Genomic DNA, 25,879 nt, shown 5'->3' with positions numbered 1-25,879 from the left:
AGTAAAAGACAAACTAGCAAGAGATGTCATAAATGTCTAATGTACAATCTAGGTTTAAAATCTGAATGATACTGGATTGTCTGACAAGACAAAAAATCAGTAAAACAAATGTCTTTAAAACTTCTGAGCTGGTAAAGCTAGTAAGGCTTATTGTTCTTAGGGGAAATAAAAAAATACTTAAATTAGTGTAAAGGGAGAGAGCCCAGCTCTTTCTAAAATGCATAAAAATTAGAGCACCTATTTTCAGAGATATACCTTCTGCAACAGTAATGAATTCAAGGTGGTGCACACAGATTAATGTTGTTATTTATTATTATGTATATAATTTCATTGAAGTGCATAGCACTATACAGATGAATAATAAGTGCATGACCCTGACATTAATACAAGGCGTTACACACTGCAGTCAAAAAGCAGCTGAAGTTTAAGGCACTAATCAGAAGGAAAATGAAGCATTATAAGTATGTGTTACTGCAAATAGGAACAATGTTTAACCGGCAAATATTTTAGGAAGGCTGAGCAAAAATAAAATGGAATCCGGTGGACTAACCAAAGGGAGTTAGTAAAGCAGCTCCACTAAATGTCACTGAGGGTTAGACACTGAACTTCTAACATTTTCCCCCCTTTAACACCACCACTAGATCTGAAAGTTGGGGCTTTTTTTGAGCATAAGAAAGACAAAAGAGAAGAGCAGTGCAGAAAAAACACTACCCTTCAGCTTCTAAAATTGAACAGTGCATGTGCATACATTTTCACCAATGCATCAATTTGTTTGACAAACTCTGGCATGCAGAGAAGGATCAATAACAAGACAGCAGACATCACTCCCTAGTGGGTCACTACAACAGCTTTGCTCCATTCTGTTGTCTTTTTCACATTTTTCTGGTAGCTCAGATCACTACTCTTACCTAGAGGTGCTAGAATAACCCTAAGGAGGGCAGTCACATTACACAGCCACTCCTGTCTTATGTTTGTAGTCAACCAAAGCTGTAGAGACTGAAACCAGTTGTCTTACTGAACTTCACAAATCTTAAGAATGGAAAACTTAAGGAGGAAACCTGATAATCAGACAGGAAAAAAGAAAAATGCAAAATCTGTCAGATTGCTGAAAGTCACACTCTTACAAGACACGGTATTTCACAAACACAGACAGACCTTCTTACTGTTTGATGACTCCTAAGCTGAAAAAAGACTTTTTCTTGACAAATTAAATGGAAAATAGTAGGTTGGTTTGTTTTTTTTTTTTAAATCTGGCCTCATGGAATAACAAGCTAAGTGGCCTAAAAATCACAGAAAAGTTAATCTACAAAAAAAAGCAGTCCACTGTTTTGTCATTGCTGCTTCACAGAACCTTTTTATATTTCTATGGGTCTAGAATAGTCAGCTGTTTGTTTCCATAAACAGCCTAGCTAAGTAGCAGATGTTTCCTTGGGCAGTTATTCAATATATCTAGAAAAAAAAAATCTCTTTGCCTTCCAGGCTTCTGACAGCTTTGTTTCCAGCTCCTGACTTCTTTTCCCCGCTGAAATGTTCAACCTTTATAGCAGGCCTGCACAACAGGTGGGCCGTGGGTCTCTTGCAGCTTGAAAAACCATTTGTTTGGCCCATCAGCTGCTGAGAAGCATCATGTACTGTTTGATTTGCCCAGCTGCCAAGAGGCAGCAACAAGATGTCCAGCAGAAAACGCGTATCTCCTAGCTTGTCACTGATCCCTCAGAATACATGTATCTCCTAGTCAGCCACCTGGTCAACCAGCAGACATGTAGCTCCAGATCATACACACACATTGCCTCGCAGGTCAAAAAAGTGGTGTAATAAGAAATATTTGGGATATTCTGAAGTAATATTTGGGGGGGGGGGGGAGGGGGGAGAGGTTGAAACAGAGGTGGAAGGAAAATAGGAAAGTAACAATGCAAGGGAAGCTAAAACAGTGATGAAATGGGTCAGCAGAGAAGAAGGAATGTCACATGGGAAAGTGAAAATGTATTTTCATTCTGAAAATGACCTGATAAATGCACTTGAGAATCAGGTCTCTACATTAACGCCAAGCACCTTTCTGCTAGAAGTCCCATAAAATAATAAATGAGTAACAACAAGTCCACAGTGCTTACTAAGTGGCAGTAAAAATGGAATAACTGATGAGCAAGTGTCAATTGAATCAAAATGCAGAATTTACAAGTTTTTTTATATGTATATATATACACACACACACACACACACACACACATATATATAGCATTTCTAAGATGTTTTAATGAGAAAAAAAGCAAGAACAAGCTTCGTAAAATGTATAAAGAATCAGGTGTTCTTCTTTTCTTAGGTTTAATCAATTAATACTGTAGAGAATATATGACCATCAGTTTACATGGCATTATACAGATGGATGACCTCGTCTTTGAGGAGCTATGGGAGAAAATGGAATTGCTTTTGATTAAGAGGAAGAGGGGGACAGAGGGGAACAGACAGAAATGCAAAGATAGAAGATAGAAGCCCTGGGAGAAAGATGCAATTATTGAAGGGACTCTACAGAAGGATAATGGATAAAAAATAGACTTGATGCTGGTCATCACAGTCAATATCATGGGCAAAATAAATGAAGGAAAGACTAAAGACATTTTAGTTAAATGTGCTGCAAAAAGAACTGATGTCCCCAGAAAAGAAATAGATGTCCTGTCATTTGAGAATATTGAAAACTATTTTGAAAAAATCATTAGTTAATTTGAGAGTAGTCTTGCACTGGAAATGTGTCCTATCTATGATTAGCAGCCAACAGTAATCTTCTCTAAGTCTACAAACATAAACTCATATAAAACTTAAGATTTAGAGAAATTAGGACAAGAAGTCTGAAGCAGTTGGAATTGGAAATTAAGGTGGAAAATGTGACTAGGGAGAGTGACTGAGGCTGGTTAAACACATAGATAGAAACACAGAAACCAGGGCACTGGAAGACACTGTGAAAGGCAGCTAGTAATAAGAAACGACTGGCTGACAGTAACTGAGACTGAAGTTGGGGGACCAAGTGATTTGGACTGACTAGACAAGAACAGGACCCAGTGGTTGAGAATAAAAGGAAAGACGGGGGACCGAACACAGATAGGGCAAGAAAGTCAGGTAAAGCCATGTGAAGTTTCCTAGAGCGAGAAATCTTGACAAGTAACTGGATATACAGAATATGGATAGAGTATTATGAACCAATATCTGGACACGTCTGGATCTTGATTAACAAGGACATTAGGTGTAAGAAGTTAAAATAAGAGGCTGGAATTATGACTGGATATAAATAGAAACTTGTACTGAAAGGTGAGACAAAAAAGAGGCAAGAAAGAGATTATAAAATTTGGAAATAGATATTAGGACTGATTATAAAGGCCAGAGATGAGGAAGAAACAAGAATAAGAAAGCTTGGTGGAGACACTGTTAAAAGTGATACAGATTGCAAGAAAAAATGAATGGAAGATTCTGTGCCCAAGAGCATGAAATGTATCCCAAAATTATCTTTATCTCAACAAGTATCTGTAAAGCCCCCATGGCAAAATGGCCATTCCTTAGACCACACTGCTCATAATAAGGTATTACAATTTATCAGTTACTTTGTTAGCTTTATTACTGTCAATCTAAAGATTCAAGTCCATAAGTTTTTTGGAGGTCATCTCACAGTGAAACTTCTGACTTTGTAGTTTATGTGTTAAAAACAAAACCCTAGGAAATGGTTACCTAGGACATTATTCAAATGGTGAAGCAAAACACTCAACTGTTAGAAAATGCCAAAATTAAGATTTAACATATGAAAGAAATTGAGATAATCATTCACACCTCTTCCGTAAAGCTTGATGAACGTATTATACATAAACCAGGTATTATATAAAGCATGAAAACACACATTGAGCACTGAAGATAAAGAAAATATTGGATAGATAGTCATTTATTCAACTACATCCTTGTCCCCTGAACTGAATGAGACAGGGTACTGTGAAAAATACAGTATCTAATCATATAATTAAAGATTATATCATGATGCATACACAAAGACGGCAACCTTAATTCTACCATTTCCTAATTTTGGAATGCTTGACTTTACAGCCTTGATAATGGCCTTTTCTAATAAAGTTTTTGATCTCATAAGAAATATCATCACACATTTCCACATGCTTTTGTCCAAGATTTATACATCAGAAATGGAACCGTGTGCACAAGCTTCACAGAACCACCAGAAATTCCTTTTCAATGTGGAAGTCCTTCAGATAGCTATCTTTCAAACACAAATATAGCAAGAAAGAATCAAGGCCTATCGTTTGCTGAGATTATTACACTGATTTTGCTTGTTGAAAAATAGATCGAAGAAGTTTCAAACAAACACAGAAAACAATTTAGGTTAGGTTTTCAGGCAAATGACTGAAGCTGTATCTAAGCAATTTTTATTAATGTGGAGTGCAGCTGCAGGGCAGCTTTCCCCTAGTACTTAGGCAGCAAAATGCACACACTAGGTTCTTGATATGGGCAAAGTTAAATCATAATTTCTTTCTCACTCTTCCTCAGTAGCTTTCAAAGGCCTTACAAGTAACTTCATACAGGACTCTGCAGTCAGTGTGCTCAGGTGGTTTCTTTCTGTGTTCCTGGATCTGCTCAACATCTCCATTTCCTGCCTCATCCTTTCTGGGAGGGAAAAAGACAGATGGCCCTGGAAGCTTTTATGTGCCTGGTAGCTGAGTGGCTCTTTTTCTTACATCAGGAAAGCACAGTCTGAAGCCACTTAGCATTACACTTAACTGTGCTGTTAATATGAGCCTACAGAAGAGGGGAAGAAACAGTCAGTGGGAACGGGCTTGGAAAGCGTAAGTTCGTTTTGCTAAGGGACAGGGAGAGTAAGATAACAGACTCATTTGGAGAAAGGCTGATAATGTGCTAGAAGGAAAAAAAAAATATTTGCAGCAGAATAAGGAATGGAGGTATGAAATTTTGATTGACGGACAAAAGGAACAAAATTTGCACTAGAGGAGAATGCGTAGTTAAGGAAAAACTGACTGAAAGAGAGGAGTACGACAGGAAAACTTTGAGGACAGGCAAAGTGCAAAGGGTCTCTTGGAACACAGACATTTGGTGAAAAAAAGCTAGGCTTGAGAATTCATGGGAACTGAACAGGGTGAGAAGACTTTTAGCAGAAAAAGGTGGAGCTGGTTTCAGAAGCAGCTGGAATGATGGCATGTAGAAGTTGGAAATTAATTGGAAGAAAGTAGAAAAGGTACAAGCTGAGGCAATTGCTAGAAAAGAGGAAAGAAATGGAGAAGACAAACAAAATAACAGCCTGAGAGAGAGAAAAATTGGTTAAGCTTCCTGTTCTTATCAGGATAGCTTTGAGAGAAAAACACAAAACAATCTGGGAATGATTTGGAAAAAGGAAGACATGACAGGGACACTATATGAAAAGAATGGTCAATGGGGAAGACAGTGCAGCAGTAGAACATTTTTAGAGGAGTTTAGATAATGTGTAAAGGGAGTGGTGTTTATATGGAATGAAGATGAATGTACAGGACTTGGGAGGGAAACTACTGGGAGACAGAAAACTGGGAATGTGGGTCTTATAGAGGAAAAGAAAAATTAATAATGTAGGCAGACAAATACATGGTAAGTAACCAGATGGGGAAGAAAAAGTCAGTGGAAATAAGAAAGTAAGAGCGGCAGTAAATGTCATTGTTCTAGTGCTTAGTAAGAGGTCTGGTAACAAAACAGTATATAAAAGTCAAACATTATCTTTGTATGGTACCTTTTTGTGTGGGATGAGGGGGTCTTGGGAAACCGGATTGGGAGCTAGGCATAGGCATCTAGTGAACCTACAATATGTATGGAGAAGAGGATAATCTGCTTTATTATTATTTTAAACAGAAGCAAGAAAGAAAACATTTAAAACCAGTGTCTACACCAGTTCCTAATAACTTAGTATCTGTTTGTATCTGTTAAAAAATATGAGACCCATAACTGGGTTATTTATTATGATTACTTGTTAACACTTTATGGCTATTCCAGCAAACTGTTATCTACCCAGTATTTAAAAAAACCCAAACCCAGCCCTAAAATATCCTGTAATGCTTATTTTTATAGTCTCATATTCAAATTTCTTATTATCTCTCCCATTTTAGAGACTTTACATGAACTAAAAGTGAATCTGAATGAGTGCTACATGATGAAAAATAGAACAAAACATATCCCCCTTATTGACAAATGCAATTATCTTTTACACTTAAATTAGTCCTATTCCTGACTCACAAAAGTGATAGTTAAAAATATCAACATTAAATATAACTTCAAGTTGACAAGTATCCTTTTATTTATAATAAATAGTAGATAAATTTTTATTTTTAATTATGATTTCCTTGCGCAATATTTTCTTAAATGCTGAAGTTACACTTGGTATTTCAATTACTTCCCCACAGAATGCTGCAGCTTTCCTACTTTTGTTTGCATAGTTATAGAACTGCATGGCATGCTTAATACAGTAAGTTGAAAAAAATTAATGATTGGGGATAAAGAGACTATTACCCCAGACATGCTTTGCTACCAAGATACAAATATATTTTTGAGAAGAGTAAGTAAGGCATAAGTATTTCCCTAGTAAGTATTTTTTCCCAGGACTTGAAACGTGAAAGAGATAGATAGCATTATACTCTTGTTATGGAATATATTGTATATTCTATATAATAGTTCTTCTATAATGCATAACTAGAGTATACAGAATATCATTTACAGATAAAATGTAAGGACATAATTGAAGTTTTGCAAAATTGGAAAGACATGGTCTTTGTTGCCTCAATGAAAATTCAAAAAAGTGTTGGAAAAATCCCAGTTTCACCCACTGGAAAGCTTTTGTACAGTTTTGCAGCTAAATTCTCCAAGGAGCCCATCTGTACTGAGCATGCTTTATCCCAGTGCTGCAGGAATGAAGCAGTTCTTTCTCTGCAACTCTCTCTCCTCATTCCTGCAAACAGTTGCTGTGCCAAATATTGAGATAAGAACAGAGAAATTGTCTTTGCTTTTCTCTCAGTGCTTCTCTCCCTGATATCCAGACAGATGCAGAAGAAGAAACAGAATGTGTACTGAAAGCAGCAGGGAATGTGAGCTTGATGGGGAGGCAAGGGGAAGCAGAGAATACGGAGATGTGGTACCAAACAGGAAAGGCAGGTAACAGGGAATGTCAATGCAGCATGGACTCTCAAAATGGCTGGAGAAGAGAAGGAGGAAACGGGAAAGGTCAGACACAGGGGTCTGGGGGTCACTGAGAATAGAAAGAGCTTGTAATTAAAGAAATAGTCAGGGTGGCATGAAATTGAATTCAGAAGAAAATGCTGGAAGAATGTGAAGTTAGGAAAAAAGAAACACAGTGTAATGTAGAGCCAGGAAAGAATGAGATTAGCCATTGACAAAAGCTGGAATTGGAGTGAGGAGGAGGAAACTAGGAAGAACTGGGACACAGAAGCAGAAGAGTAACAGGTATACATGCTAAGGGGGACACAGAAAAAAGGGAGTTTATGGTGAAAGGGAATCCTCATTCCAATATTGGAAATGAACACAAAGTGTCCTGACACTTTGCATTACTCGTCTGCCATTAACTATTTCTTGAAGTATTTCAGAAACCTGTCAGCCTGTAATAGATGATCTACAACAATAGCTCCTACAGTTACATTTGTGTTGTAGGGTTACATGTTGTAGTAGATCTAAAAGTTCTGAACTGTTGTATGACAATTAAGCTGAATATATTAAATGATAAGAATTTGCAACTCTATTTCTTGCTTCTTTTTTCCTTGTCCTTAAAAAAACCCCTATTTCAATCATATGTTAAGACTGCAAAGTAGAGACAGGAAATGTCAGAATTAAGGTTGCCTTTGCAATGTGATCCAATATCATGATCAGAATGTATTATGGTCCAGTCTTTAATTAAATAATAATCTGTGAATTGTTTTTTTTTTTTCCTTGCACCACCTTAGACAGATGAATCAAGGAAAGGTCATCATTACTGAGAATGTTGCTTGTAAGTCCTTGATTTCATTTGTTGCACAAATGGAAATATATGAAAAGAGCATAAGTATGCAGAGGATAGCTGGAAAAGAATGGATAATATTAGTTAAAAAGCTGACGTGCTGTTCCTGTGTAGTTTGGGATAAGTCCTTTAGAATACATACTTCCAAAATACTCAGTAATTATGTGTTGCTCATTTTATAAACATCCAGCGTGGTATCTGAGCCCATGAAACTGAATTCAACAGGAACGGTGATTTTAAATACACTGAATACCTTTGCCAAAAATGCAAAGTATCCTGAAAAAATAGGTCCTAGCTACTCGAAAGTTAAGCAATTTGTCACCTTAATCTTTCTGTGACTCTATTTCCCAGCTTTCAAATGGGAATACTCCAAACTTCACTTCCTTGTGGGAATGCTCTGAAGATAAAGTAATTAAAGTTTGCACAGAGCTCAGATATTGCAGTGACTAGTGTAACAGAATGGCCTCCCAACAAATGAGAAGTCTGTCTTTCCACCAAACAAAATAACAAAATGACTGGATTATAACAAAATGACATAATGACTGGATTCTTACTAAATTAATTATGTCAAATGGTGCTTTGAATAAGGCATACATTTTATGGGAAGGAAGCAGGATTCTGGAATAACAAACCTCATAACATGTACCCACTTCCCAGGCAACGTTTAATCTGGCATACTCCAACTTCTGAGTTATTGACTTTGCAGACATAACTTGCTTTAAATCTAAATTGTTTTGTTTATATACATGTGTTTGTCCTACATAAGAACTTATTGCCTCTTTTTTATTTGTTTATATGCTCAATACATTAAAAGCTTGTTGACTTTTTATTCTGTTGTTACAGCCTCCTTGTGGCACACCAGTAACAACTCTTTAGGAGTTAGAAAAAGTGATTAAATAACACAGAGAAGATGTCAAATGATACTGTTAAGATGATTGACTTCAAAATGCAAAATAAAGGCAATTGAGAGCGATTACTGGAGCTAATCATTTTAGGCTTGCCTCTGAAAAATGCACCTTCATTTACAATTGAAAACAAATGCTATTTTTACTGTTTAGTATTCATGTAGGTAGATTTAGCCTGTTGACTAGAGAAGACATTATAACATAAATACTACCTTAAAAATTTGTTCTGTACTAATATCTTGGTGTTTGCAATATATATATATATTTAGATTCACAGGGGAAGTAATATGGCTCTCTTTAGTATTTCATGTATAAATTTACTCAGCAGATTTGTTTTATTAAAATGTAAATAATGGGATATGGTAAATGAAAAATCCAAGAAGGGAATAAACAGATTATTTATCGTTAATGCTTAGCGTAGCTTATTGAAACATACCTTTCAGTAACTGCCACTGAATATTAGCTATGAAATTCTCATCATGCCTTGAATATTACCCATTAGGTTTAGCTATTTGTATAGTTAAAAGGCTCAAAAGGTTTCAAATATACCTTTAAAAACAGTTATCTCAAATCTAACTATACATATTCACAAAAACTGCATTCAGCATGTCTGAGATTCAACCCAATATTGCTTCAAATTAATTATTCTTCTTTAATTGCTCTGCATAAACAGAAATGACCTATTAATTTAAAGAAAATCTATCAGCACAGAATGTATTCTCTCTTATAAACAAGGAAGATGAACTTGACCTTGTTTGAACTTGTTTTGATGTGGCCCAGATGGTAGGCTACATGCTTGAATAGCAGTCTAAAGCTGAGGAAAAACTCATATAGCAAGATCTAGATTTATAGCCTTTTGCAAATTCCTACCTTGTATTGTCCTTTCAGCATCTGTTCTGCCCCCGCTGCGGTCAGCTTCTATCTCTGGGGTCAGAGAGTCTAAAAACATAGAAAGGTAAGACTGACACATATTTCATTTGATTCTTATAGCCCTTTTTACAACCTGTTACTCCAATGCTGAATTACAATACAATCAACCTTTGTCAGTTTTTTTAATGTTGAACAATGACTGGAGGCCAGGACAATTTTTTGTTAGACTAGGAAGATTAATGAGCAATAGATTTTTCAAGCATAAAGGGGGGGAGAAAAAGAGGAAGAAAAAAAATTGACTTCTCAAGCTAATAATATAAAATTGTCCTAGTTTGGACAGTCTCTCCTGTGAGTTTATTTGCACATACTATATAAAGTAACAAAACAATAAAGAGAGAGGCATCACTTGAATGAAGGAAAGAAAAGATAATTTCTTTTTTTTCCCTCCCATCATGTTATAAAATTTCAATATAACAAGCTTCTTTTGGCACTTAAATCAAAAGGCAATGGCACAGAGGCAAAAATTGGTTTCTCACCATTTAGGACCCTGAGACTATCTGTTGAAGCTGCCTGTTTCAGTGTCTGTTCTGCTTGTTCCCGTCGTTTAGTCTCAAATTCAAGTGCTTCCTGCAATTTCCTCTTTGCCTTCTTTTCCTTCTTTAGCCTCTTCTGAACTATTGCTGGGAAAAAAGAAAATCAGTGTACTCAAATTGGGATCTGAAACTTGGCTACATGATTACCTACTAAGAACCCCAAGAAACGCTACAACTGCAACAGTTTATATAAATTGATTAATTATACAATATCAACTTAAATTACTTGAAATTTGCTGGTATCACACTGGGATATTCTAAGAGCTGCTGTTCTATGCCATGGTATTGAAAACTGCAGGTGATATTCAGCTATAGCATGTATATCTATATATATATATAGATATATATATATATATTTTTTTTTTTTTTTTTAATTAAAAAATGAGAATCTGTGAATGTCCAAATCAGAAAACCTTGGAACCGGCAATGAAATGTGCTTTTTGCGTCATCTGATGCAGATATGCCTCTGTCTCTGGAGATGAGGTGTTTTTGTCGGGATTAAGTCCATCATTTTGTTATTGCCCACAGCACACAGTTAGTATACACAGTGATGTTCTCGCCTGCCTGCCTGCCTGCCTGCCTGCCTGCAGCTTCACTCCCACAAGAGGGAGCTCCGGCTGCTTGGGTGCCTGGGCTGCAGGAGGAGCTCAGCCCCCACCCTGCTGTGGTCCTCATTCCTTAGGGAAAGGCCCTGAGCTTTCTAAATCCCCTCCAAGCTGCTGCTTCCTGCAAGCCATCCAACCTCTTGGTGCGTGGTCTCTTCCCCATATTTCTTATCCACATTTCCCTTTGTCTTTGCCTTTTCTCTTTCTTGCTCTCATCAGCTCCTGTCCCATCAGCCAACTAACCTTGGAAGAACTCATAGCAAATCCTTTATGGTGCTGGATCCCCCAGCCAAGTAAATATTACTTTGCTTTGTTAAATATGAGGGAAAATATTAGGAAAGGAAGGAGTATTTTAAAATTAAGCATTAGAAGGCTCTAATTTAGAAAAATGTTTTCCTTGTATTTCTTCAGTTCAAATTTTACAAGAAAAAATGATTGCAAGATTAGGATGAAACTTCATCATAATTTTCTTTTCTATGTTATCAGTGACTTACAACCACAAAAGTAAGACTTGCACAATCCCTGACTGAAGGAACATATCTCAGGTTACATTCCTGATGGAAAAGGATAATGTGAACCAATTTTTCTACTCGATAAAAGCCAAAGTGAGCCTCTAAAGAAATCATGTAAAGTCGTAGTGCATATCATTATCTCCTCTACCACACCCAAACCCTTCTTACATAGCACATTTAGGGTTTTCAGGGATATGCATGTAAGAAGCTTATTTCTCATAAGATCTAACCCTTTCCTGGAGAGTCTGTTATTTGGACATTAACTAAAAAATTATCTACTAACCTACTCACTAAAGAATTCTTTACACACACTAAAAGAATTATCCTTACCAAAACCAGATACTAGGTGATACTAGGTTTGACTGCCAAGATCTATGTAGTCCTGTATCTCACTCTAAAGTAACCTCTGGTACATGTCTAGGGATGAATGCTGGAAAAGGCAAAAATATACTTCCACCAGTTCACACTCCCCATTTCCAGTAGTCTATGATGGTGGTATCTTTCACAAAATGCAAACAATAAAACTTTTAAAGGGAACTGTCATTGTTATTGCTATTTAGTTTATGTGCCAAGAATAACCACTTTTTGGGTGATCTTGGATATTTTGTGTTGCTATACAGAACTGTTCAGACACAAAATGAATATAAGCACATACCCTGTAGTCTGAATAGCTACATAATTTACATCTGAGACTTTGGAATTTTGGTTCTTTCTCATTTTGTATAGTACCAACTACTTTACGGGCTAATTAGCTCATACTATCAAAGAACATCTACTATCTATACAAAGGCTAAACTAAATACATTTTGAATCATTGCACGGTTTTAATGTTTTCATTATGAGTACTTTGGAAGTGATTGCAATAAATGAGAAGGAAACATATGTTGGTTTCTGAATTAAAATGTCATCATGGCTGACACATTGTAGATGTGACTACAGCAGTCAGAGCCAGAATTAGCAAGCCCTTACTGTGTAGCTGCTCACAGAAGAGATATTATCCTACTTTCACCAGTTGATGAGACACATCCTACAGCCTTAGGAATCACTAATTGGAATATTTACAAAGAAGAAAGAAAACAGTACAGTAAATAAGCAGCTCTGTAGAACATAGAGTAGCAGCAGTGAATTTAAGGTTCAAAAAAATGGCAAAAATATTCAGATGTAGCCACTAAAGAAAAAGATATTTGACTTGTGTTAACACTCTGAGCAAGAGAGAGACGTTGCCTAATGCTGAAGATCCCATTCACCTACTGGGTTTTGACCTGTATGTGACACAGTGACTTGTGTTTCTATGCTGTAACTTTTAAGTGTATTTCAGTTTTTTCATATGGTATCTCTTAACTTAACAGGGATATGGTACACTTCTCCATCTTGCTCATGCTTCCGTTAAGACACGTGAAACTTTCTTTAAGACATGACACTTGCTGTCTGGAAAACTAATAGTAGGTATTTTTCTACCTTTCATTGAAGAATAAATCCTCACAATAATTACAATCTGGCCTTATTTTTTCTCTCTTATTTGGATCCGTTCATTTTAAAGAATAATCCATTACTTTTCTTTCTTCTGTACAGAAGCATCCACTAGCAGAGATAGTCATCCTCATTATATTTGCTTTGCTGCATACCACCATTAAATGTTCAAATCCATTCCTCTTTGGTCTGGCTCTTTTACCAGTGCAATATCATCATTAGAGGGATACATATAAAAAAGCAGGTAATGCATCATGCTGAAAATAACATTGTCAATTATTTCAGTACCCTGAACAAAATAAGGGACTATCCCATGCTCTTTCCTGACATACAACTTCGAGAGAAATTCATTTTGCTTAATCTTAACTGCTCAAAACATATGTGTCTAGTCAACTATATTCCAGACAACTATATTCCCTCTGGAGTTAAAGGGAAGAGAAAGAAGTCTTCACAGTGTAATTGACCCCATCTACCTGTCTGAGAACAGGATACACGAATCTCTTTCTTTATTGACCAGAAAGGGAACTTATATTAACTTAAATGAGGTGCTTAACTTTTAGATGGCAAAACTCAAGTAAAGTCAGATGGGTCATCCCCCCCAGTCTTTTCTACTGTGCATGTCATTGCCTAACTCTAAAAAGGAATATACATATTTGAGCAGTTGTGAGACGCAGAGGTAGAAGACTGTGAAGAATAACCAAGCTCTTTTACAAAACTACTTTAAAAGTGCAAGTAGTGAAATTGTACTGTGCAAAATAGGCCAGCTGTGGACAACGGGATGATTCATTGCACAGCTGTGATAACTGTTAATAGTAATTGTCTTTAAAAATGTATTCTCAAAAGTCAAAAAAAGAAAATTAATGACGTGACAGTCCTACCCTTTAATGGGTCAATGCATGAAACGGGATTACATTGTGTACTTACTGCTAGCTTGTTAAAGGCATAATGATACTGGTTGTGAATCCAAGTGTTCTCGGTATTCCCTATTTAGCTGGTTCCCAGAAAATTAAACTGGACAAGAAGAGAGTTATAACTCTACCCCTGCAAAAATACATATCTGACTTGTCATGGTCTGTGTTAAACAGCAAGTGAGCCTCTGAGGTTAACTGTCCCTTGCAAACTAATTAGACACTATTAAAGGGCAAGACATACATATACAGAAAAATGGACCCATAAAGAAAGATGGGAACATGTTCTTAATGCAAATAGTTAATGTCAATCACTGTAAACTGCCTTACCTTTACTATCAATGAAATTATTTAAAAATCTTTAACATGTATATGCTTCACAGTGGGCTGATGTTAAGGTTTAAAATGCTACTAATGCTACTGCCTTATCAAGAATAACCTTAACTGTTCCTTCTACAAATGTGTTTGATCTCCTATGCATTATAAAGGGCCTATATATTACTATTATCTTTATATTTATTATATACGGCTTGCCTAAATATGCACTATATGACCCTAGCACATAAGAATAGAGACAAGAGTTCCTAAAACCTTGCAGATTCTTAAATTTGATACAAATTGTCTTTGTATTAAGTAGTTAGCCTTTTTCATAATGATCACAACCTGCCAATCTCCATAACAGCACCTATGGTATTTATAATTGTGTTGTGTATTACTGATGTAATAAGTAATATTCAAGAAAAACATCAAGAAAAGGGAAGGTCCTTGTTCTAAATCTCATGAAGATCCTATGCAGAATCAGGCAGGTTGTAAAACTTCCTGCATTGCAGTCAGCCTGGACATAACATGAGGTAAGGAGGAAAAATTTTGATCAAACACAGGTGTTTGATAAAAAATTAGGTTTCCTAAGGAAATAAATTTATGTCTGCTTAATTAAGATACCTCTGTTCTTCTGCTCCACAGCCAACTGTTTTTCAAGTGTTTCCCTCAGTTCTCGTTCCCTGAAGAGCTCCATCTTCAGCTCTGTCTTTTCCAGTTGGACCTGTTTCTCTTGAGCTCTGGCATTGTCTATAGCAACCTTTAGTAGACCCTGTTCAAAGATAAAGTTGGATAATGTTTGAAGAATGTTAGAATAGCTGCCATAATAAATAACTTGTTATTTTTCCTTGATTAGTCATGTGAGATTTTACAAATGAAATAATCCTGTTAGTGGGTCAAAGCCTCCCAATTAACAACAGCACATTTTTATTGGAATTAATTTTAAAAGGTGGGCAAAAAACTGTAAAAAGCCAGGAGTCAAGTTTTCCCAGAAAACACAAACTCACCTTTGACTGTGCATATAACTACTGTGAAAAAGTTATAGGGGTAAGTTTATTCTTTGTAAGAGATAAAAGAGACAAGCCTACATCACGCACTTGCCTTTGACCAAAACAAAAAGCTGTCCATTGAAAAAGAACTGGCAGTTTCACAATCACATCACCCACAGAATGGCAAATTCAATCTCTAGCACAACTCAAGCCAATGGAAATTACCAAAGGGAGAAAGGCTCTTCTAAAGGCTTGCCATTTTGCTCCTTATTGTTGTTAATTATTATTATTTTCAAATATTTTCATATTTCATAGAGTTTCCAAGGAAGACAGGATTATTGGGATGCTAAGCAGAGGACGGTCACAAAGCAGGAAGATAACTCTGTTTTAAAAAGTCCATTCCCTGACCTTGTACAATTGTTATCTCACAGCAGAGAACAAAACGCAATCATCTCTCAATTTCTTGACCTGGGATGGTTGAAATAAACTCTACCTTTTTTTGTTGTTATTGTAGCAGAAAAAAATGATTCAGCCTATTCTAAACTTCTCTTGAGAATTTCAACTCCGCAATTCCTTCTTTTTTGCAAGGAAACAGGAAGATCCCAGCACAGCTAATAACCAGATAGTTAGGACACTGAGATAGGGTATGAAAAAGAGCAAAAATGGAATTGAAATAAGTGAACATGGAAAGAGGGAAGATTTCCTTTTCCATTTTCCAGAAGCCTGGCCATCAGGCTCTTAGGTCTACACCTGAATCTCTCCTCTTGAAGCTATCATAATAGATAATTAAGCATGGATATGCATACATGAACCTCCATGGATTCGAAGCTAACTCTTCTGTATCCTAGGCAGGTCTCCTGACAACTTAACTGTAGAGATAATTTGACCCAACAGAGATTTAATTACTGATATAAAGCAAAACAATGCCAACGAGAGACTGAAGAGTACTCCCCAATAGCTCTGCTAGGGAAGCATTCAGCTAACACATAAAACGTTCACACTCAAGACCCGGTTTCAGAACAACCACACTACAGACATGAAATCGTGTCCCCCAACTCCCAGGTAAGCTTCCTCACCCCTCAGGCACACTTCCTAAATTGGATTCTGGGTTGCATATTTTTTCACCAAAATAGTTTGAAATATCTCCAAAGAGGAATGGAAAAAGAAACCAGCGTGATGATACTTGAGAAATGGAAAAAGTATTTTTCGTGAGTGTTAGTCTGCACATTTATCCCACTAGTCTTCCCAATGTCAATGCCTGGTTTGAAATTTGTGTCCTTCAAATTCCTCTTTTAAGTCCGTTTTCAGAGCCTGTTATTTTCATACTCCTCATCCTCATTCTTAACTAAATTGTTGCATCAAGTGTTGTCTCCTTTAGAGCTTAATATTTTGCAGCTCTATTACACTTCAATCTATTAAAGTCCACAGGAGCTGAAACACCTTATGACTGCAAAGCCCAGATGGTCACCAAAACGATATACACTATGTAAGTATAGAACCACATTTAAAAAATATCTAACAATAGTAACACGACAAGTGTGCTTACAAATAGCTGTAAAGTTTTAGCAGTTTTCTTTAAAAGAACCAAGTGCTATTCTAAAATAGCTAAAACACAAAGGTATTTTGTGTTGAATGTTAAACCTGGATGACTACTAAAGAAAACCACATAAAGCTAAATATAAAGCTCTACAGACATATGCAAAGCAAAATACAATTTGAAATATCTGTAAAGCCTTTCCAATCTATTTTTTTAAAAGTTAATATCCACTTGAATTCTGTTCCCTTCTGTCACCATATTCTCCTACATTTACAACCACCATAAACTAAGTTTTCTATATGGGATGCATTTGAAATAGTAAGAAATTGGAAGTAGGATTTGTTTACCAATACCTGCTTCTGGATTACGCTTAAACCCTAGAATATTTTAATCATCTCCTCCAATTCATCACTTACTGGAACATGTGATTCATCCAAATCACTAATAAATCAGATCAAGTGAAATTCCATGAAAAGTATTTGTTTATGTAAAGTATATTGTCAAGTAAGTTTAAAGCTGCAAACACCCTCCTCCCAAATTCTTACAATCCATCTTGTTTAACAATAAAATCAAACTGCTAAAGCAACTGCCATCTCTACTCAATTCAACTACATTCATGTACATGTTTCTTCTTCATCAGGAACAAACAATTAGTAACAAATGAAAGAGATCATTACATCAAGTGCCCTTTTAGATCACCCCAATTAAAACTTTAGTTTAGCTGTATTTTAATTCTAAGATACCAAATTCTAATTTTCTGCTCTGATTGCTCTTGTTGACTTATCTTTGAAAGATGTACTCTCAGTGCAAAACCTAGAGATTATTTAGCAAGATGCCAATGTTGGCACCACTTAATGTGTTGATTGGTTGTATTATCAGTAGCAGTTTAAAATAAATTACTATTAAACTATTATTGTCCTTGGCTGACAAAACACAATATTTTGGTGTTCTTTAAATATGAAACAATCATTATGAATAAACATGGAGGATAATGCTACAGTGTAACACTGATGTGTGTAATTTTATATTAAGAATTGCTGCAAAGTACGAAGCTGCTAAAAGCATATTACATTTTCTATTGAATTTCTACACCACACTTCCTCCCCCAACCCTTCCTTTTTTTATACTTGCTGCTAACGTAGCTAATGGTAATACATTACCTATTGCTGCTGATTATGTCTGAAAAATATTAGCTTTTTGGAGCCAAGACCCACTAGGGACTACTTATAAGCTACACAAAATTAAGTTTCATTTTTAGAAGTTAAATCAGTGCACATCAGTAGGCGTCCAATGTGAAAAAAAATCTGCACTAGAGCCAAGCTGATGCATATGCAAAAGTGGTGTTGCTGCCAATGACAGCTCTAATGCAAAAATACTGGAAACATTCAATATCTCCCTGTATTCAATGCAGAAGGGGGTGAGAAAAACAACTAAAAAGTACAGCATCTAAAAATCATCAGTGCCCCTTGGAACAGGAATAGCAATTTCAGAGTTGCATGAAATTCTATTAATTCTCCCAGTGGATCAGCTGTAAAAGATTATACAAAATACAGTATGTCCAACTTGTATTTGCTATGGCTAATCCTCTAACCTGATATTAAATCAATATGCTGCCAATGACAATGGGAAATGCAGTGCAACACAGGACATTAACAAAAAGAAAATATTTCCCTTTAGGGAAGGTCAGATGTTATGGAGGCTGGATAATGATAATTGTAGTGAACATGCTCAGGTTCCAGATTTGTTTTTAATACAGTATGGCTCTATCCAGAGCCAGGCTTTAAACATGGCATGCCATTCTTCCCCTCTGTGTCACTGTTAGCAATTTTTTTTTATTTCAACGTAATGTCAAAAATGGACATTCTTCCCCTGGAGATTTATAGATCATTCCGATTTAGTTTGTTTATTTTAATATACTTGTTTTAATATTTTCCACAGATAAATTGTTCAGAATGTCCCAAATAAAAAGCTAAGTTGACATATGGTTGATGTTTCTTCCCGTTCTCCAATGTATCCAGAAACACCATCATGTTAGGGCAGTCTACTGATCCTATAGAAATTAAACATATATCAAACCTCAACTCAGCCATCATTATTTTTAAAAAACACAAATAATGTGTTGCATATTTTGAAAGAGGTGGAGTGGAAGGTATATAAAAGCTCTTTCTCTTCCTAGCTATATCTACAGTGTGTTCCACCTAACATAATTTAGTTAGCTACAGTTATACGTGACATCAAAATGGCCTTACTAGCTAGTCAAGTGGTCTACCTAGAAGACCATATCCTGTTTCCAGCAGTCATCCATTGTGAGTAAAAAAGGAACACTAGAAGAACAAGGCATGCAGACAGCAAAGTTTTCCTAGTCAAACCTCCCAGCTTTCAGACATTTGTAGCTCAGGGGCTTCCTTTTGCAATATTAGCTATTCATGGTGAAAACACTTTCAATTAACATTGCTTCTCTTTTAGTCAGGAAATTATATATAATTTTATGCTCTCATCACTAAAACTATCTAGTGAAAGGCTTGTAAAAAAATGAATACATACTTTTTAGTTAACTTCACAGGTTACTTTTTGAATATTTGCTATTTGTAACTGACTACTGACTTAGTAACATAAGCAAGGTAAGATAACACAGCTTGACTGTCTCTACAGATGACTCCAGAAAGATATTTCTATAGTATCTCAGATTGAATATCTCCATCACAGGTAAAAGCATATTGCACAAGTATAAATTCCATTTTTCCATTAATACTTTCTGTGAAAAATAGAATATTTCTCTTGAATTTTAGCAGAAGATAAATAAAATAACATGAAGTAAAACTGTGATTTTTACTTTATCCAGTGTTTGTAATATTTTCCTCTTGTGTATTTAGTCGTAGATGGTAACAGTGCAGGAGACTCACAGCAATAAAGCCAGTAGTTTGCTTTGTTTTCATAGGGGAATTTAGTTTGTAATCATGCATTTCTTTTATTAATATCAATGGGATACTTGCAACTTATTTTACGTGTCTCTTTAAAAACACTTAGCAACAAGATTGTGTCAATACAACACAGTCTTGATAGAAAAATATAGCTATCAGGGTGCAATTAATTCATCCCTTAGATATTAATGGAAATTCAGCTCAGGGACAGTAAAGATTCAGACTCTAAAAGCTTAAAAGAACATTACTATTACCCAACAATATTGCAGTATCACGAAAGACTGTGGCTGTAACATACTTTGGCATAATCAGGCCATGACTCAAAAAGGTGAATTTATGAGAGGGGTACGGAAACTTCTTTAGCCTTCTCACTAGCACCCACACAGCATTTTGCTGTGACCCACCTTCCATCACCTTTCATCCTCCCTGCAGCTGCACATAGACTTCCAGCATTTAATCTGGAAGAAATCAACAAATATACATTGGGAAGGAACAGACATATCACTTAATTTAAGCTCTCTGGGGAAATTTATTTTCTCTTCTTTTTAAATGTGCAGATATACATCTGAGTAAGAAAATATGTCCCCAATCTTATTTCTTTATTTTATGTGTTTATTTGGTTAATTATATTTTGTTACAGTTTATTATTTGCATTTCAGCAGTCCCCAGCAAGAAATAAACATTGGTTGTTCTGAGTACTGTATATTGTTATTATCTCTTCTTTAAATGTACAAATAATTAAACATGGTATTTTTGTTTCAGTAAGTATTTATGGAGAAGTAAGAAAAACATAGATATGATATACAAAAGGAAATAAACCTAACTAGCAGCCCCTGGTGACAGCAATAGCAAATAGGCTTGTCTAACATTTGCCTAAAATTACAAATTAGTGATTTGGGGCTATCCATTTAACCTTTGTATGGATGGAAGACACAGACTCGCTTGTGTTTAGTGGCCAATTTTAAAGGATGACTCAGAATTCTAAAATGGAAGTAAGTAGAGTTAGGGACCAAGTTCAATCACCTAAGCTCTCCAGCACCTGCAAGACTTTTAGCACATTTTGTTTTCAAACGTCAAAAGTGTTTAGAATTTTTTTCTCACATACCCAAAAGCACTGTCCCCATGGCAAGGCTTAGGATCCTCCTTACCCTGACAAAGGTCAAAATCAGAGCTTCTAGTGCCCATACAGTACCCTAATCTTGTTCTCTTTCAAACTAGGACAGGCTCCACAACCTCTTCTGGGGGCACACAAGGTCTATATTATGCAGATCGTCTGGATCCTGCACCTCACACAACTGAATATACACAAGGGAATCACAGCACAGATATACACCATCATTTCCATGCACACTGATGTACCCAGAGGCTGCTTGCCTATGCATTCATGTGACCATCATATCCCTAAGATACAGGCAACCTCCACGACCACATGTGGCAGGTCGTGGATGCACCCCCGTCTCATGACCTAAGAAGATGTACACTTGCATTTCTCAAGCAGACATATACTCTTTCTGTAAAAGGACACATCCATATTTTCGTCATGCATGACCCTGGGGAAAAAAAGAACAGCATTTTCCAAAACCACTCATCTAGCCTTTGGCTAGATTTCTGCTCTTTCCTGTTTCAAAAGCACCTTAGTACTGAAGGCAGGGAACAGACTGTAGGCCAGATGATCTTTTCTAGAAAGTTAGATCTGCTCCATTGCTAGCACAGCTGCAACAAGAGAATGGTGAGGGATCTTACTGCTCCACCTCCCCTTTGAATCCACACTTCTGTACTGAAAGGGATGCAAAATTCATCTGTACCAAAGGAGAGCAAAGAGGAATTTACCCAGTGACAAGAGTCCTTCTGACTCATGTACTAAACACATCATGGGTTTCAGGTGGTGCTTATGCATTTCTTAGCAAAGTCACAAACAATATTGCAAGCAGGGACCACAGTAGAGAATCTCCTCTTTCCACAAATACCATTAATGAGTTCAAACTTGTAGTTAAATACCTAAAACTCAGTTCCGAAACAGTCAGTATCACAGTATCTAACTCACTTGTGGGCCTGGGGTAGCCCCCTCTCATTGCAATAATTACTACATATGGAAACCATTTCAAATGGCATTGATTAGAGAAACTGCCACTATTGTGCATAGGTTATTGTAATAGACTCTACTGTTTTAAAGAGAATACTTAACTTTTTCTACACAGCTGGGAAAATCAAAATAGCTTTTTTTTTTTCTTATTTTTATGAAGTGGTTTTCTAATGTTGTGCTGATAGAGATTAAATCTATGGGGAGAAAAAATGCCTTGATGATATATGAAAGGATTCCCAGAGATCTGTGGAAACCATGTAATGCGACATGGGGAAGTACTGAAAAAATCAAAAGGACTTATGTCTCACCTGTTTACCCTGATAGATGACTTGTCGTGATTTGGAAACTCAAGGTAAGGAACAGTAAGTACAAAAGCACAGTGAGAGAAAGCATAAAGAAGTCTCTGGTTTCTTTACAATGTTGCATTTAATTGTAGCTCTTCACCCCAGACAAGATTTGGGGTTTTTAATTAAAAAAAAAAAAAAGCAATGACTGAATTTCACGTTCACATCTTCTGTAAAACAAAACTGAATGCATTCTTGGCTAACTAATCCTGATCATTTATCCTGAAGTAGTGCAGCACTCTCATATTCAATCACAAGATTAGCTAACCTGTTGATGCTGAATGCTTTGCTCATTAGGTTGCTGTCTAGAGACATTGAGTGCACACATTTGTCAAAAAAAATACTAAGAACTTTCCTGTACATGCATGCACAGCTAAAACATTACATACTTTGCTAACTGTATTTCTTCCTTTAGAAAAAAAAATCATTCTTTACAGATCGCAGCAGATCTGTCAGAGGAATGCTAACTGTTGCAGAATTACCTTGGTTTATGATTTAAATATTTCAGATCCTCAGTCTCAGAACCACAAAAAGCAACCACAAATGTGCTCTTTCAGACCGGGAAGATATAGCAATAGTTAATTGTTAAATAGCAGTATTTTTTCCTTATTAGATCTCAAAACATCACCAATGAATGGATCATATACCTTCATAAAACAAGTCTGAAGTGCCATAAACTTTAATGAGATTGCTTAAGAAAGTAAAGTGAGCAGAATTTGGCCCTGCTCTGTCGTAGCCTTTGCTGAACAGAATACAATTGATTTAATGTATTTGCAGGAATGAGCAGGGAAAGATAGTATGACAAATACATTAGAAGTTAGTAGCTGCACAGACGAGGCTTATCTGGAATGAGTACAATACAGCTGCATTACTTTCTGCACTATCATTTTGCTTCTGCATGCAACATACAACCATATTGTTGCAAAAGTTGCATCTGGGGAACACATGATCACTGAATTTGTGGACAAAAGATTCTTCATTCTAATATGAAACACTAACATCTTGGCTCCAAGCTACATGCTTGTGTATACCTTAAATAATATTTGAATCAGACTGTACTATACACACAATAGACATTGTGACTACCGAATAGGAAATCTGCAGAAAATTTGGTAATACCCTTTGAAGTCTTTTCTTTGAAGACAGTACTTTGAGTGAAATGAGCTTATTTATAAAAGAAGTGCTTTTTGTGAACACTTTTATGAGAGACACATTTCAAAAAGCTTTAAATATAATTTCCACCTTGGCACTCCAGCAATTTAAAATAACTATTTATTAAAGAAATGTTTCTCTGCTTAGTAAATGAGATAAAGTTAAACAGTAAGATACATTTCATTAGCTTGTAATAAAAAGAGCATTTAAGACAAATGTTATTAAACACACCAATGCAATTTTCATCGAATTCTCTGCTGTGGTTTAATATACAACCTGTATTTTTATGTACTGTATCTGACAGCTTCTGAATTCATTTGTTTGCTGTGGTTCCTTTAAAACCTAAATTACTAGAAAGTTTCAGTAAATTAGTTGATCCAAATAATCTTATGAACTAATTAAGCTAGAATGGTTGCATTAATTCAGACAAATCTGCAACTGGCTCCTCTCCATCCCTTTAAGCTGATCTACAGAAAGGCCTACCTGGATGTTAGTCAGAAGGGTCTCTATGGAGGACAATCCATCAGGGAATAGAAAAGGAGATGGAAAACCCGGAGGTAGTGGTTGCCCATGCCCAGTTAGAGAAAGTTTGTCAAGGCTGTCTCTTGCGGTTGGTGTGGAGAGCGGGGTCTCATCTGTATGTGATTGAAACAAAAATATAGAACAAGTTACGCTTGTCTGTTTTTATTAGACCTCAGTAATGGCTTCCCTAGTGGTTTCCAGAACATTTATTGCAAATTGGTTCCTGCTATCAGGAGAAAATGCTTTCTGCTGAATTTTCTTTAATGAAAAAGCTGTGGAGATACAACAAGATAACATTAATGAGTAACTTTATAAGCCTTTTAAATGCAGTCTCTAATGAGACTGAGTTTACAGTGCCATAGAATCTTTTTAAAACAAATATTATCTCACATATACTTGTGATAATATATTCAGGCTGACTTTATGGGCACCTTCCCAATTACCTCATTTTAGTTTGTGTTCTATTTGGATTGACAATAGAATATTTTCCAGCATGACATATATTTTGTATACGAGAAGTATTTGAATATGAGGCTTCCCATACAATTAACCCTTCCCGCTCTTAATGGTTTCACTTACAGCTCAGAAGATTCTGCAACACCAAAAAAACCTACAGATCCTCAATGCATTTTTAATCAAGAAAGTACACCTGATTCCCACTATTGAAACATGGTCTGAACAATACATGAAATTAACAGCATGGTTACAATCACTGGCCTAATTTTTTTAAGCACGGACATCTTCTAACAATTAGTGCTAAACTCCTTAGTGGGATCTTTGTAACAATCAGATCTGATCAGTTCTGACATCACATTGGGAAAAAACTCCCACAGCTTGAAGACTTCTAAGATTAAAGTTTCAGATAATCTGTGAACGGATTATAAAGTAAGTACAAAAAAAAAAAAAAAAACAAAGAAAAAACCCCAAATTAATAGAAACTTCAATACCCTCTTTTTTTTTTTTTTTTCCACTTTTTGGAATATTTTTAGACTATTGTTGATATGATACAGAAATTTAGGTCAATTTCTTTGCACCAGATGTTAATCTGAATTCTTCAAAAGGAAAACTATCTATACATATATATAGATAGTATATCTATACATAACTCTTCTTACCAAGGGCTCAGTCACTAACTGACACATATTGATCTATCTCAATACAGTACAAGGACATCACAATGTACTCTTGGTATTATGCAGATCTCTGCACAGCTATTTGACTACAGAAGAGTTTGTCAGACTTGCTCTTTTCCATTTGGGCTTTGATCATTACAAGATACATGTTTTGAGGTATTTTAATTTCTCTTTCTTTCTGCATTTTATTTAACTATAGTTTCAATAAATAGTTATACTTCTCTATTTATCCTATCACACACATTAGGAATTGTATCATATGAAAGTTCTGATCTTAGTTGCCTAAAAAGAGCTCTCTCTTCAACTGGGGTGCAGTATTTCTTAAGCGGACATAGTCTAGGATGAGGAAAATTGAAACCTGCAGCAACAAAGGGTTGGAGTGTAGGCTTTGATGACCCCAGGAGCAGAAAACCATAACTCCAAGTCCCAGTTTGTTCCAAGAGTCCCCATCCACTGCTACTCCAGAAGGAAGCAATCTCCATCAACCATGTTCAGGTGCAGATTTCTTGTCCCATCTCCTCACCAGCTCTGTCGTGCTGGCCAGTATTTACAGTGCTAGAGTAAAAGCCTCACGCACTATGTCCCCCCATTTCGACATGTGCTTCTGGGCTGGTCCCACTTAGCTCTTTCTATAGCCATTGGAGAGAAGCAGACAGCAGTTCAAGGCACTAATCCATCTGAACTGTCACAGGTATCTACAGCAGAAGGAGACAAATCTTCCTCTAGAAGTGCCTGTTGACTGTAAGAGAAGCCCAAGCTGACTAGCTTGGATGGAAAGATTTACTTTTGGTGAGCTCAGTCCTACCATGGAAGCTGTTCTCCCTACTTCACTGTGGCTCAGGCTGAGAACAGCCTACACAAGGACTAAAACCCTGTTTCATGTCCCCTATTTGTCACAATTTTTGTTACAATTACTGGTTTCTCATAAAGTCATCATTCAAAAGCTTACCAAGGCAAGCTTTGTGAAACGAACTGATGTTGACCAGGG

At 36.2% G+C, this 25,879-nt stretch overlaps 1 protein-coding gene across 1 annotated transcript in view; it reads right to left on the bottom strand.

Moving 5' to 3' along the window:
- The window catches only part of DACH1 (dachshund family transcription factor 1), a 366,376-nt gene that overhangs the window by 26,711 nt on the left and 313,786 nt on the right, over positions 1-25,879 (bottom strand). The window contains exons 9-12 of the mRNA XM_087758755.1: positions 23,720-23,871; positions 14,835-14,982; positions 10,341-10,484; positions 9,805-9,873 (exon numbers count right to left, since the gene is read on the bottom strand). Of these exons, the coding sequence (XP_087614881.1) occupies positions 9,805-9,873; positions 10,341-10,484; positions 14,835-14,982; positions 23,720-23,871 (513 nt within the window). The remainder of the gene's footprint in view (positions 1-9,804; positions 9,874-10,340; positions 10,485-14,834; positions 14,983-23,719; positions 23,872-25,879) is intronic.

Source organism: Nipponia nippon, unplaced genomic scaffold, assembly GCF_047370975.1.
Source record: "Nipponia nippon isolate SJK-2023a ecotype South Korea unplaced genomic scaffold, ASM4737097v1 scaffold_2, whole genome shotgun sequence".
Lineage (NCBI taxonomy): Eukaryota > Metazoa > Chordata > Aves > Pelecaniformes > Threskiornithidae > Nipponia > Nipponia nippon.
Note: the sequence above shows the minus strand (reverse complement) of the source record. Positions and strands in the feature narration are given on the sequence as shown.